Source organism: Canis lupus, chromosome 20 (assembly GCF_011100685.1).
Source record: "Canis lupus familiaris isolate Mischka breed German Shepherd chromosome 20, alternate assembly UU_Cfam_GSD_1.0, whole genome shotgun sequence".
Classification (NCBI taxonomy): Eukaryota; Metazoa; Chordata; class Mammalia; order Carnivora; family Canidae; genus Canis; species Canis lupus.
This window is the reverse complement of record NC_049241.1, coordinates 51874391-51890327: the sequence shown is the minus strand read 5'-3', so window position 1 is coordinate 51890327 and position 15937 is coordinate 51874391. Positions and strand designations below refer to the sequence as shown.

General features: G+C 41.4%; 1 protein-coding gene and 1 pseudogene across 1 annotated transcript; one reads left to right on the top strand and one right to left on the bottom strand.

Moving 5' to 3' along the window:
- Positions 1-501: 501 nt before the first annotated feature.
- On the bottom strand, positions 502-1440 carry OR7H3 (olfactory receptor family 7 subfamily H member 3). Its single transcript, XM_038565383.1, has one exon. The coding sequence runs from the start codon at positions 1438-1440 to the stop codon at positions 502-504; it is 939 nt and encodes a 312-aa protein (XP_038421311.1).
- Positions 1441-13503: 12063 nt separating this feature from the next.
- LOC100685442 lies at positions 13504-14385 on the top strand (annotated as a pseudogene).
- Positions 14386-15937: the final 1552 nt, after the last annotated feature.

Genomic DNA, 15937 nt, shown 5'->3' with positions numbered 1-15937 from the left:
TATTAACATCCTAAGTATAGGTTAATGGCCACCACCAAAGCAAGATTCAATAAGTAAAATTTTATGAGGTGATGGAGGTCAGTATGAGACTATCCAGATAGGTAATGGTTTCTACACTGAGACCAGGGAAACCATGGTCCAGCATTGATGGCGCTAGAAGCTAGAACATAACCAAGAAGGGTAAAGATGAGTCAGTAGCATGAAACACTTGTCACTCCTGCCTCTCTTCTCCCCAGTGCACTCAATGACTTGCCTTTTCCCTTGATGGTTACAAAAGTCTGTGTCCTTGAAATAGTGTATTTTCACAAGAATTTTAGTTATTGGTTGACCATTCTTTTTGTTGGAGACTTTTGATGTGCTTCAAGTCTGCCTTTGGTTCAGTAATGTTTTTCTTTCAGTAAATCATAAATAACATTTATGTTCTGTCTTAAGATTACATATTCAGGAACACCAGTTATCAGCACTTTGGATCTCTATTGTCTGTCCTTAACTTTGGTTATCTCACGGAGAGTAAGCTCCACTCCTGAAAAGTCTCCTCAGAGCCCCTTTCATGTCCCTGTTCCTCAGACTATAGATGAAGGGATTCAGCATGGGGGTGACCACCGTATACATCACCGAGGCTATTGAGCCCTTTCTGGAGGGATGGGTTGTTCCAGAAGTGAGGTAGACCCCAAGGCCTACACCATAGAACAAGGAGACAACCAAGAGGTGAGACCCACAGGTGGAAAAGGCTTTATACTTCCCTGCAACCGAGGAAATGCCCATTATGCAGGAGATAATTTTCGAATAAGAAAAAAGGATCCCAGTCAGGGGAATAACACCCAGCAGGCCACTTACAAAATACAGCAGGATGTCATTGATGAGGGTGTCAGAGCAGGCAAGCTTGAGGATCTGAGTAAGTTCACAGAAGAAGTGGGGGATTTCTGTCTCTTTGCAGAAGGACACCCTCAAAACCATCAAACTTTGCAACAAAGAATACGTAAGGCAGATTAACCAAGAAAGCAGAAGCAGGAGGACACAAAGGCGAGGGTTCATAATGACTGTGTAGTGCAGGGGGTGACAGATGGCCACAAACCGATCATAGGCCATCACTGTCAGTAGCAAATTATCTAGTCCAGCAAAAATCATGAAAAAATACATCTGGGTAAGGCAGCCTTCATACGTGATGGTGTTGGTCCGTGTCTGGATGTTCACTAACATCGTGAGGACGGTGGTGGAGGTGAAACCGATGTCACTGAGGGACAGATTGGAGAGGAAGAAGTACATAGGGGTGTGGAGGTTGGAGTGCAAGCTGATGGCCAGGATGATGAGCAGGTTCCCTATAACACAGACTAGGTACATGTAGAGGAACAGCCCAAAGAGGAGGGGCTGCAAGTCCACATCTTCTGAAAGCCCCAGAAGGATGAATTTTAAAACAGCTGTTTGGTTCCCTGCTTCCATAGGCCTTATGGAGATTGCCTGGAAAGAGGCAAGAATAATGTTAAAACAATAACAAAATAAGAGTGTGCCATACATTTCAAAATCATGAGGACTTATGTCTTACCTAAGAGTCATGATTTCTTTAGCTGACCAAAATCTCTTCAGTAACACCCTCCTTTTCCTGCTTCTACCACTACAACCAGGATCACCTCTTTAAAATGAATGTCCCAGGGCACCCAGCTGGCATAGTCAGTAGAGCATGGGACTATTGATCCTGGGGTTATGAGTTCAAGCTCCACGTTGGACATGGAGATTGCTTAAAAATAAAATCTTAAGAAAATTCAGGGGCAGACAAGGTGGCTCAGCGGTTTAGCGCCGCCTTCTGCCCAGGGTGTGATCCTGGAGACCCGGGATCGAGTCCCGCGTCGGGCTCCCTGTATGGAGCCTGTTTCTCCCTCTGCCTGTGTCTCTGCCTCTCTCTCTCTGTGTCTCTCATGAATAAATAAATAAAATCTTTAGAAAAAAAAAAAAGAAAATTCATGTCACACACAATGGAGCAGTATCCTCTGCATCACCCCCAACTCATGGTTCCTTTCAGAGGACCACCAGCCTCATGAGCATCTCCATTCTGCCTTGTGGCTGTGGTCTCTTCAAGTCCAGAGAAACAGAGAAGAGAGAGATCATTGGGATTTACAGGATTTAGTGATATTTTTTCTCTCATGCTGTTTACCAGTGTCTGTCTGGTACCTTACCAGTATCTGGGAAAAGAACATTCTCTGTCTGAAGTTTGGCTCAGAGAAGGATGCTGTGCAAAGATTTTTTTAAAGATTTTTTTAAGATTGAAAAGCCTTCATGATAAATGGAGTCTGTTAAACAGTAAACTATGTGTTTAGAGGTGAACCAAGGGGAAGAAGCTGTAAAATAAGTCAGGATTCCCCAGAAACACAGAACTAACTAACAGATCTGCAACCTGTTTATACAGTTGGAGTCCGAAGGCCTGAGAACGAGAGCTGATGGGCGTGGTTCCGGTCTGAAGCCTGGCAGGCTTGAGTTCCGGGAAGAGCTGATGTTTCCATTCCAGCCTGGAAGCAGGGGGAAAGCCAGCCTGGAAGCAGTCAGGCAGGAGTAATCATCTCTTACTCAGCCTTTTTGTTCTATTCAGACCTTCAATGGATCTCATGAGGCCCACCCACATCAGAGAGGGCAATCTGCTTCCCTCAATCTAGGGAACCAAATGGCAATCTCACCCAGAAACACTGTCTCACACACACACACACACACACACACACACACACACACAATCAGATTTGACCAAATATTTACCATCACAGAAGCGTATAGATTTTATCTGGTGATTTCTTTTTTTTTTTTAAAGATTTTATTTATTTATTCATGACAGACATAGAGAGAGAGAGGCAGAGACACAGGCAGAGAGAGAAGCAGGCTCCATGCAGGGAGCCCGACGTGGGACTCGATCCCACCCTGGGCCAGAGGCAGGCACCAAACCGCTGCGCCACCCAGGGATCCCCTATCTGGTGATTCCAACTAAAAGGTAGCCGCAGCCTACAGAACTAAAAAACTCTCTACCTGGCTGCAGCATTAAGGAGTCTGATTGTGAATAGGGAGTAATGTCCACTGCCTGCAGGCCTCTGATGGGAGGCAGATAGAAATCCAGCAAAGTGTTGGAGATCCTTGCTTTGTCTCTGAGTATGGGTTGTTGTTGTTGTTGTTGGTGGTGGTGGTGGTGGTGGTGAGGTTGTGTGTGTGTGTGTGTGTGTGTGTGTGTGTGTGTGTGTGATACAGAATGAAAGATCTGATTTAGGGCAAATTTTTCAGATATGAAATGAGTATAATCCCCCTAGATGACAAATGCAAATTTGATTGCTTCAGGATTCCATGGATCATAGGAAAACAAATGAGAGGAACTTTGCCAGTGGGAGCATCTGAGACCCTCCATGCAGTAGGACATGGGGATTCAGGAATGGGTGAGGATGGCAGTGCTACAGGACTTATACATGAAGATTGGTATTTAGGGAGAATCTGACTGTCTTAGGTAGCAAAATGGCAACATAAACTTTCACTGGACACCTAAACTCACCAATGAGGCTTTAATTCAGGTCCTCATAGCTTCTCATCTGGGCTACACCTACGTGGCACCCTCATAGCCCATTATGCAGAGGAAGTCAGAATGGCTCCCATCTCATCATTGTTCACATCTTTTAAAAGTCACTTAGTGGCTCAGTATCCCGCTAGGGAAAAGGTCCAAACTCCACTGCCCTCCATGATTTGGCCCCTGTCTCCTTGCTCTGGCCTCATTACCCATTCCACCAATCCCTCCTGTCTTCTGATTCATCCTCTGTATTAAGGAGGAAGTTACCCAAAATTTTTAAGTTACTCAAAAGTAATGGCTGCATTTCTTTGGAACATTACATTGAAGTATTGCCAAAGAGGCCAACTCAATCTCCCATTTTCTGGGGGAATGTTCTTTGGTTTGCCTGAGATCTAGACTCTGTGACATCAGTGCTAACACATAGGAGATTAATAAACTACAAGTGACTTTTGTCCAGTAGAGATGAATTTGTTTCTGTTCAGCTAAGAAGATCATCCCAAAGTTTATTGTTTATTGCCTGTGGGACAGTGAATCTCTCTCTGCTAGAGAAGATAACCCCCCCAAACTACAGGTTTTAAATTTTTAAAAAATAGAGAGCAGCACATTGCACACAAGTTGGGGGGAAGGGTAGAGAGAGAGGAAGAAGCAGACTCCCTGCTAAGTAGGGAACCCAACACAGGGCATGCTCTCAGTACCCCAAGATCATGACCTGAGCAGAAGGCAGATGCTTAACCAACTGAACCACCAGGCGCCCTAAAAGCTACAGTTTTATTTTCCTGTATTTTTGCATCTAACTTGGAAAACTAATTTCATTATTCCTTTCCTGTCAGTATAAATCCCTGTTACTCAAATGCTCTGCAAACTAGGTTTACTCTCCTGACTTCCTCATTAAGAAAGAGGTTTTTGACATATGCTTGCTACATATTTGTATGAGAGTCACATTTTTATCTATTGGAAAACAATGTTTTGACATCAGATACTTGACATTTCTTATAATTCTGGGTACATCCGTGCAGTTTTGTAGCTCTGGATCTTTGCATTTACCTTCCCCTGGAGTCCTCTTTCTCCCTGTTCACTTGGAAAAGTTCTATCCCTCCCTCCACACTCTGTCTTGAAATTGTCACTGACACCCCCCAAGCAGTGCTGACCACTCTCCCTCTGCACCTCGGAACCTTGTAGAAACTGGACCACACATGGGGCAAGCTGTCACAGTGCATGTACATGTTTGCTCCTGAGGCTTTCCTCCTTCCAGGGGAGCAACACATTGTAGTTACCTCCTTGTATGCAGTACCTAGCTCAGTATTAAGCATAAGGAAGATGCTCTGTTCATGTGGAAAGTTCCCTCTAGAAAATAAAAGGGAGGAATGTTCAAGTGAGTGAAAAGAGAATTCTGAGGGGGGAGACCCAGAACTAAGAGGCAGGGAAAGAAGAGCAGAGCTAGAGATGAGGTAAGAACGGAAGGTGCAGTGGGGCGTGGAGAACCCTGTCCAGAGCCGGGGACTTCTTTGTGATTTGGGTGGGCTTTTCCTCCCTTTGCATCCCTACCTACGTGCCAGGAAAGCATGCAAGTAAATCTTTGGTCCCCCTCTTACCTCTCTGCACACCAGTTTCTGAGCAATGCTAGGGCATCACAGTGGAATTGCTGAAGGTTTGAGCTCTATAATATTAGCTTCTCCCAATGGAAGACAAATAAGGACGGAGAAGCAGGGACAGATATCTAAGCATGGGGGCCCAGGGCCCGAATGACACCTGGCATAGCCCAAGGGCATTTCCTTCCGAGACGTGGGAGAGGCAAGCCTGAACTGAAGGGCACAAGAGGATTATTCAGGGCTGAATTCCCTCACTTCTCATTAAATAAATTGCTGTTTTGATTGTCTGCTTCTGGAGATTCCCCACCCCCTCTCAAGGGTCAGGGAGGTGATCTTTTCTGCCCTGTCTACCCACTGGGAGCAAAGATGGAGCCACATGTAGGATCTGTGTGACCCCCTCCTCGCATACACATATACGCACGTCCTCCAGTCCCACCTCTCAGTCTCCACTGGGACTTTTTCTTCCTTTTTTTTTTTAAACAATTTTATTTATTTATTCATGAGAGACACACAGAGAGAGACAGAGACACAGGCAGAGGGAGAAGCAGGCTCCTGGGAGGGAGCCCAATGCAGGACTTGATTCCAGGACCCCGGGATCATGCCCTGAGCCAAAGGCAGACACTCAACCACTGAGCCACCCAGGCGTCCCTGGGACTTTTTCTTCCTAAAATATTCCTCTCCTCTTGGGTGTAGCCTCCAGGGTACACAGCTTCCCTTAGGGAACATCTTATTCCATCTCCAGTTTTTTTTTTTAAATAAATCTAAGGATCAAGAAACATCTTTTTTTAAAGATTTTATTTATTTATTCATGAGAGACAGAGAGAGAGAGAGAGAGAGAGAGGCAGAGACACAGGCAGAGGGAGAAGAAGGCTCCATGCAGAAGCCCGATGTGGACTCAATCCTGGGACTCCAGGATCATGCCCTGGGCTGAAAGCAGATGCCCAACCGCTGGGCCATCCAGGCATCCCAAGAAACATTTTTGGTTAATTCTTGCTCAGTGTCCAGAGAAAGGTTCTCCAAGATTCCCAGAGATGCCTCTTAAAATGCATTTTATGGCCCAATTTGGATTCTGAGATATGGAAAATTTCCTGTGGAAGTATTATGGAATCATTCTTTTAAATGTTTTTTCCAGTATGATCTCATTTATGTAAAGGCCCCAAATGGACAAATCAAAGCTCTGGTGTTGGAAGTCAGAATAGCAATGATCTTTGGGGAGTACTGTATGCTATTTCTGGGGTGCTGGTAATGTTATAGCTGTTCTGGTTGGCAGTTACACAAGTATGTCCACTTCATAACATTGCATAAAGCTGTATATACATCTGATTTGTTTACCCTCTCTGTTTATCATATTTTAATTAAAACATTCACTTGAAAAATTTCCAGGTGGTTTGAATTAAATCCTTAGTTCAAACATCTCCTCTTAAGCAACAGAATCATTATTCCTAAATATATTTCAAGGATAATTTTTTTAAAGGATTTTATTTATTTATTCATGAGAGAGAGAGAGAGAGAGAGAGGCAGAAACACAGGCAGAGGGAGAAGCAGGCTCCATGCAGGGAGCCCGACGTGGGACTCGATCCCAGGTCTCCAGGATCAGGCCCTGGGCTGAAGGCGGCGCTAAACTGCTGAGCAACCAGGGCTGCCCCGATTTCAAGGATAATTTTGATTGCATTCTTTAATAATAACAAGATACAGTTGATAGCAACTGATTTTTGTAATGGGGCAATACATGCAGGCAATTAATAGTAAAAATGAACATGCAGAGGGGCATCTAGGTGGCTCAGTTAAGCGTCCGACTCTGGATTTTGGCTCAGGTTGTGATCTCACAGTCCTGAGATCAAACCTTGCGTCCTGGCTTTGCACTCAGTGGGGAATCTGCTTGTGATTCTCTCCCCTGCCCCTCTTCTCATTCATGCTCGCTCTCTCTCTCTCTCTCTCTCTGAAGTAAATAAATAAAATCCTTTTTTTAAAAAAAGCACCGAGCAATATTCTAAGGCAGGGTTTCTTAACTCTGGATGTTAGGACCATCAAGAACTTTGTACATAGAAATTTTGATTAAACTGGTTCTAGGGATGCCTGAGTGGCTCAGTGGTTGAGCCTCTACCTTCAGCTCAACGTGATCCAGGGATCCAGGATTGAGTCCTACATCAGATCCTTGCAGGGAGCCTACTTCTCCCTCTCCCTGTGTCTCTGCCTCTCTTTCTCTGTGTCTCTCATGAGTAAATAAATAAAATCTTTAAAAAAAATAAATAAACTGATTCTAAACTGAAGCTAGTGGCAGTATATTTTAAAATATCCACAGGTAAAATAATGGTCAACTAGGAATGAGGACTGCTGATTTTTTTTCAAAATTTTAAATTCCAGTTAACATACAGTGCAATATTGGTTTCAGATATACAATATAGTGATTCAACAATTCCATATAACACCCTATGCTCATCATAATAAGTGCCTGCAAGTGGCTCCTGATCTATGCAATTTCTTTTTTCTTTCCTTCTCTTCTCTTCTCTTCTCTTCTCTTCTCTTCTCTTCTCTTCTCTTCTCTTCTCTTCTCTTCTCTTGTTTCTTTCTTTTCCCCTTTCCTTCCTTCATGATAAGCTCCTATGTATTTTGTTTTTCTTTCTTTCTTTCTTTCTTTCTTTCTTTCTTTCTTTCTTTCTTTCTTTCTTTCTTTCTTATTCTTTCTTTCCTTTTTCTTTCTTATTCTTTCTTTCTTTCTTTCTTATTTTTAATTGAAGTATTAATATACAACATTACTATTCATTTCAAATATACAACATAGTCATTCAAAATTCCATGTTACTCAGTGCTCACCATGATAAGTGTAGTGACCATCTATTGCCTTAGAACATTATTATAATATTATTGACGATATTCCCTATGCCATACTTTTCACCTCTGGGACTTACTTATTTTATAACTGGAAGTTTGAGCCTCATAATCCCTCATCTGTTTCACACATCCCCCCCCTCCCAGCCACCACCCCTCTGGCAACTACCTGTTTGTTCTTTGTACTTAATAATCTTGGGTTTTTTGTTTTTGTTGTTTGCTTGTGTGTTCATTTTCAGGTATAAGTGACGTCGTATGGTATTTGTCTTTATGTGTCCTTCTGCATCTGACATTTCCTTTTTTTAAAAGATTTATTTATTTATTTTAGAGAGAGAGAGAGCACACAAGCAGGGGGAGGGGCAGAAGGAGAGAAAATCAAGCCGACTCCCAGCTGAGCGTGGAGCCCAATGTGGGACTCCACACAGGGCTTGATTTCATGACCCTGAGAACATGACCTGAGCTGAAATCAAGAGTGGGTTGCTCAGCTGATTCAACCAACTAGAGACCCCTCCAAAGAACTCTTAAAACTCGGCAATAAGAAAAAAACCTAATTTAAAAACAGGCCAAAGACCTGAACAGACATCTCATCAAAGATACAAGCATATGAAAAGATGCTCCACGTGATAGGTGATCAAGGAAAAGCAAATTAAAACGACAATGTGATATCCCTACATCCCTATTAGAATGATCAAAATCCAGAACACTAAGACTACCTGACAACATCAAATGCTGACAAGGATGTGGAGCAGAAGAACTCTTATTCATTGCTGGTGGGGATGCAAAATTGTACTGCTACTTTGGAAGAGAGTTTGGTGGTTTCTTATGAAACTAAACATATTCTTACATTGATCCAGCAATTACACTCCTTGGTATTTATCCTAAGGACTGGAAAACTTACCTGCACAGAAAAACCTACACACAAATGTTTATGGTATCTTTATTAATAGTTGCCAAAACTTGGAAACAATGAAGCTGTTCTTCAATGGGTGAGGATGGATAGACTGTGGGACATATAGACAATGGAATATTATTCAACACTAAAAAGAAATGAGTTATCAAGCCACAAAAAGACATGGAGGAACTTTAAAACATGTTACTAAGTGGAAAAAGCCAGTGTGAAAAGGCTACATACTTTATGATTCCAACTTCCCCCAAAAAGATGCAGTGGCATCAATAGTGTACATAATGGTCACCCTTGTGCTGAACCTTTTATCTACTGTTAGAGGAACAGGATCATCAAAAGGAACAGGATCATCTGCTGTGGAGATTCCTCACCGGAACAGCCTAATTGCAATACCTGAGGTTTTTTGTTTTGTTTTGTTTTTTGGTTTTTTTTTGGGGGGGGGGGGTGGTCCGTGGATTAGAAACTATTGCAAAACTAGGGGTACCTGGGTGGCTCAGTTGGTTAAGTGTCCCACTCTTGATTTTGGCTCAGATCATGATCTCAGGGTTGTGGGATCAAGTCCCGAGTTGAGCTCCATGCTCAACAGGGACTCTGCTGGAGATTCTCTCTCTCTCCTCCCTCTTCTCCTCCCCCACCTCACACTCTCCTGCTCTCTCTCTCTCCTGATCTCTCTCAAGTAAATAAGTAAAAATTTTTAAAGAAATTATGCAAAACTAAACATTTGTGATTGGTAAGCATGCGTCTCTGGACATATAATTTTTATAGTCTTCATGGTTTTCATTTCTCTTGATATTTCATATCTGAATATTGAGATTCATATTTGATATTTCATATCTGAATATTGCTTCTTTGAGAACACCTTTAGTGGGGTTTGAGGAATATTCTGAAGTCCTACATGTATCAAAACTATTTTGAGTTTGAATCCCATAACCTATGGGATCTTCTGAATTTGTTACTTATGACCCAGGCATCCTGGTGAAATGCACAACTCTCTTTTTAAAATATACATATAAGTCTCAACTCTTTTCACAGTTCATGCTATTATCCAAAAACTTTGGCATTGATCAAATCTGTTGAAAGAGGTTATGTGAGAGAATATATGTTACTGGTTCTCAATCTTGGCTTCATATTGGAAGTCTTTGGTGAACTTCAAAAATCATATTCCTCAGCCATTAGAAACGATGAATACCCACCATTTGCTTTGACATGGATGGAACTGGAGGGTATTATGCTGAGTGAAGTAAGTCAATTGGAGAAGGACAAACATTATATGGTTTCATTCATTTGAGGAATATAAAAAATAGTGAAAGGGAATAAAGGGGAAAGGAGAGACAATGAGTGGGAAATATCAGAGAGGGTGACAGCACATGAGAGACTCCTAACTCTGGGAACTGAACAAGGGGTAGTGGATGGGGTTGGGGTGACTGGGTGATGGGCACTGAGGGGGGCACTGACAGGATTAGCACTGGGTGACATGCTATATGTTGGCAAATCAAACTCCAATATATATATATATATATATATATATATATATATATATATATATATATATATATATATATTTGAAAAATCCTCATACCTGGATCCCACCACTAGGGACTCAGATTTAATTGGACTGGGGTTTAACATGGTTGATGGTGGCGATGGTTGTACAACAATTGTGAATGTCGTGAATGTTCTTAATGCCCAAGAACTGCACACTTAAAAATGGTTAAAATAGGGCAGCCCAGGTGGCTCAGCAGTTTATCGCCACCTTCAGCCCAGGGCATGATCCTGGAGACCCGGGATAGAGTCCCACCTCGGGCTCCCTGCATGGAGCCTGCTTCTCCCTCTGCTTGTGTCTCCTACCTGTCTCTCTCTCTCTCTCTCTGTCTCTCATGAATAAATAAATACAATCTTTAAAAAAAAGGTTAAAATAGCAAAATTTAGGTATTTTTATCACAACTTAAAAAATCCAGTATTTATACACAAAACATTATTTTGTTGTTGAAATTACATTTCACTTTCATAGTTGGGTACATTGTAGTGTGTGTACCTTGCAGGTCATCTAGTTAGTACAACAGATTCATTCAGTTTGAATAATTTTTTTAATGCACCAGTGGAACATTATCATAATATCTTTATATGAATTAAGCACACGTTATAGTGATACTATATACATTGGATTGACAGTTAAATTGAAATATTTATTTCAATTACAGAAATTTTTTTTCTAGTTTCAATTACAGAACAGTTCTTTTTCTAGTTCAATTCCAGAACAATTTGTTTTCTAAATAAGTATGGACACATTTTTGAATTCCAAATGAAGGCAAACTAGTGATGCAGAACTGAGCAGCGATGCAGGAAGCAATAACTGTGACCACAATGTAAAGAAACAGACACAAGATATGTCATTGTGGAGGGCAATTACAATGAGCTGCAACAGAGCAAAATGAAACAGGTTTTTTTGTAAAAATTTTTCAGAAACAATGAAGTGGACAAAATTAACAGATATTTTTAACAAATAATTAATGAATCTGATAATTTTCCTGTCAGTGGTCAAAAATTGGTTAACTTGGGGCACCTGGGTAACTCAGTTAAGCATTGGACTCTTGGTTTTGGCTCAGGTCATGATCTCAGGGTTGTGAGATCCAGGCCCCATTGGGTTCCCTGCTCAGTGGGGAGTCTGCCTGAAGATTCCTCTGCCCCTTTTCTCACTCGTGTGTGCTCTCTCTCTCTCTAAAATAAATAAATAAATAAATCTTTTTAAAAAATTATTAATTTTGTCACCTGAAATCAGGTGACCAATGTCTAGCAGAAGTTCTTTTTTTAACTTGTTTTGTTGGTATTGTGATAAAATATAATATATATGTAATAATATAACATTAAAGTTATCATTTTAACCATTTTTAGCACACAGCTTACTGGCATTAAGTACATTCACATTGTAGTGCATCCACCCACATCATCCATCTCCAGAACTTTCTCAATTCCCAAACTGAACCTCTGTCCCCAGGAAGCACAGACTCCCCACCCCCTTCCTCACGGCTGGCTCCAACCCTCCCCTCTTTGTCTCTGTGAATTTCCTACCCTAGGAACTTCCTGCAAATGGAATGATACAATATCTGTCCTTTCAAGAGTACCCTGTTTCACTTAGCACACTATCTTAGACGTTCATTCATGTTGTAGTATATGTCAGAATTTCTTTCCCTAGGTGGCTCAGTGGTTGAGCCTTTGCCTTCCACTCAGGTTGTGATCCCGGGGTCCTGGGTTGGAGTCCCACATTGGGCTCCCTACAGGAATCCTGCTTCCGCCTCTGCCTAAGTCTCTGCTTCTCTTTCTGTGTCTCTCATGAACAAATAAATAAAATCTTTTTTAAAAAAAGAATTTCCTTCCCTTTTTTTTTTTTAATTTTTTAAATTTTTTTTATTTATTTTTATTTATGATAGTCACAGAGAGAGAGAGAGAGAGAGAGGGGCAGAGACACAGGCAGAGGGAGAAGCAGGCTCCATGCACTGGGAGCCCGTTGTGGGATTCGATCCCGGGTCTCCAGGATCACGCCCTGGGCCAAAGGCAGGCGCCAAACCGCTGCGCCACCCAAGGATCCCTCCTTCCCTTTTTATGCTGAATATTATTCCTTGTATGTATACACCATATTTTGCTTATCCATTCATCTGTCCAGGGATACTTGGATTACTTCCATCTTTTGAATATGTGAATAAACTGCTATGAAATGGGTATATAGCCACAGAAGTTTTAAAGCCTTTTTTCCCCCCAGATCTGATCCTGTAACTTTGGTCAGCTACATGTATGGCTCGAAATCTTACACACAAGAGAAAGATTTTTAAATGGATGATAAAGCATATTTTTTCAATTATCAAAATTTTGTTAGGAAATTATCAGGAAAAGACTAAAAAGGATATTTTTAACATCAAAGTTGCAACTAAGCCACTGAATAATTGTCCACAGTCTAAAGAGTATCAGAGAGCAATTGATTCAAAATTTGAAAAAATGCAAATACTTTTCTGTAACTGAATATAATAAGTTGTGGTATGAGAGAGCCTGTCCAATTAATGTTTTGATACATTTTGTCTCAAAGAATTTCTAAACTTATTAAGAAATGTGTTCCATTCATAGCCTAAAAATATTAATTCACAGTCATAGGTTTTTCGAATCTTGCCATAGCAGAGTTTTTGCTAAGACTATTTACTAAAAGGAATGAAGAAATTCCCTATATAATATTTGAAGTCTTGTAGTTATGGTTCCAATGGCTGTTAGATTATACCACTGAGATTACAAATGCTTGTTAAGTGATTTATATGTGGTAGAAAATTATCTATACTTATAGACAGGAAATTGCTTTTACTTACTAAAGTTGTGTTAGTAACACATCCAACTTTGACTTCACCACTCCACTTTTAGTTTACTTAACCAATTAAAAAATTAGACATTTCACTTACAATTAAGAGTAAATAGTTTATAAAATAAATGATTTATTCATTTAAAAGAATTTTAAGTAGGTTCCATGCCCAATGCAGGGCTTGCACTCATGACCCTGAGATCAAGACCTGAGCTGAGATCAAGAACCAGATGCTTAGGTAAGACTTTTCTTTTTGTCAGCCTTGACTTCTCTTTGGATATGGAGAAGGCAAAAGGCAAAAAGAACTCCATCCATGAAGTCAGGGCAAGACTATCTGGCTGGCCAATCCCAACCTTTATCAGAAGAAGCTAAAGAGAAACAGCAGGCTTCTGGTGAACCAAAGTTACCAGGAACCTCAGCAAGTGGGACCAAACAGAAAAGATCTATGAAAGAAGATGAGGCTTCCTGTTCAGAAAGATGGCCCAAGGCAAGAGTACAAGAGTAAGAATTCGGAAGAAAATCCCAATTCCTCCATTACCTTCTAAACTACCACCAGCCAACTTGCTTCACCGAGACATCCTGCGGACCTGGTGCCAAGAATTCAAGCTGAACACCAAAGGCCAGAAATTAGATGTATATAAGCGAATCTGCGAATATGCTTACCCAGGTCAAAAGAAGAACATTCTTGTCACCACAGAGGAGACCAAGATTCTCACACAGACACAAAGAAAATTGATAATGGACAAGGGGGAAATGTCTCTGGAAAGTCCTGGAACAAAGATACCTTCTGGTGGAACCTACCCTCCTGAAGTAGCTGCCCCCCTGAGCGGTCTGATGCTCTCCTGGAGGGGGTCAATACTGTTGTTGTGACAACTTCAGCCCCAGATGCCATTGGTGTTTGCCCCCTGGTATAGAATTGCAGCCAGGGCTGGGAAGATGAAGACAGTGGCATGGCCACAGGAGGCCCAAGGTGTCAAGTGGTGCATGGTCCATGGGAGAAGTATGTCTGCAGACACCCAAGGTTGGGTTCACCTGCAATTTCATGCAGGACAAGCCTGGGTGCCTGAAAAGGGGGGAGAGTAGGTGCCCTCTTCTTGCTCTCCGCTTGTAACTTTCTACCCCACAGCAGGGGGACAATATGCTGTGCCTCAAATGTGTTCGGAGGAATAAGGTGTTAATGAAAAGCCTCCAATGACCTTTCAATAGCAGTAAAAAGGACACAGCTGTGATTACTATTAATGGTACAAAGAGAACTACAATCAGCTTGTGGTGACACTGATGACCAGACTGCAGGCTGCTCACACCCTCCATGCTTCCTTCTTACAGGGACACAAGCTTGTGCATTGCAGGTGTTACCCTGCAACCTCCATCGGGCTCTGTGGCTTCCTGGGTTGAGATGCAGGGGCTCTTAAGTTGTAAATTGTAAGAGCATTTCAGAAATTACCATTCATTCTGCTTAATAAGAAGAAAAAGTGATTCATACTACCAAACGTTTACCCTTCTGAAATTGAAGTGACCTTAACTTCTTTTAAAGTGGGTGATGAGCATTGAGGGGGGCACTTGGCGGGATGAGCACTGGGTGTTATGCTATATGTTGGCAAATTGAACTCCAACAAAAAAAATTAAATTAACATTTAGCTTAAAAAAAATAATAAAGTGGGAACCTGAGCCTATGCTGGCAGAGGGGTGGGGGTGGGGGGTGGGGGTAGAGTAGAAAGCACAGGTGTGCTTCCACGCTGGATTTCTCTGTAATTCTAACTCCTCCAGAGACTGCTACCTTCTCAGGTTCATGACTTTAGGCTGTTGAGTATTTTATTTTATTTTTTCAAGATTTATTTATTTATTTATTCATGAGAGAGAGAGAGAGAGAGAGAGAGGCAGAGACACAGTCAGAGGGACAAGTAGGCTCCACGCCGGGAACCCAGGATCGGGCCCTGGGCCAAAGGCAGGCTCCAAACCGCTGAGCCACCCAGGGATCCCCTAGGCTGTTGAGTATTTTAAACCAAAGGGAAAAAAAAAAAAAAAAAAAAAAAACCAAAGGGAAAACTGTTATTCTTTCCCACTCCCAAAAACATACTCTTAAAATACATTTTTTGGTGTTTTCTTAATAACCTGAGACCTCTATGGTGTGTCTCTGGGATAATAATATAGAACACTTTGCGGGTATTATTTCCACTTGTAACTATCATGTGTGTTTCTACTGCTTAAAAATATTTAAGGGTACTTCTGAATCATAAATTCATAATGTATTGGATTGGATTTTATTTTTTTTAAGTTTTATTTTTTTTAGATTTTATTTATTTATTCATAGAGATGCAGAGAGAGAGAGGCAGAGACACAGGCAGAGGGAGAAGCAGGGTCCATGCAGAGAGCCTGACGTGGGACTCAATCCAGGGTCTCCAGGATCACACCCTGGGCTGCAAGTGGCGCTAAACCGCTGCGCCGCCGGGGCTGCCCCATGTATTGGATTTGAAATTGTATATAAAATCATCTGTTGTATATAGAAGACCATATGCATTGTGGGCAAATCCTTAATATTCTTAACTCAGGATTAAACCAAAAATCATGATTTTCTTTGGCATGATTCTTTTTTTAAAACCACTTGAATGAAGTATGATAACATTAAAAGAAAAAAGCTATACATTTAATGTAAAAAAAAAAAAAAGAATCAGATGCTTACGTGACTGAGCCACCCTGGTGCCCTTGGTTTATTTATTTTTTTATTTTTTTATTTTTTTGCTCTTGGT

What these genes read in the sequence shown, in the direction of transcription:
- OR7H3 (XM_038565383.1), bottom strand. Translation starts at nt 1,440, where the DNA reads ATGGAAGCAGGGAACCAAACAGCTGTTTTAAAATTCATCCTTCTGGGG.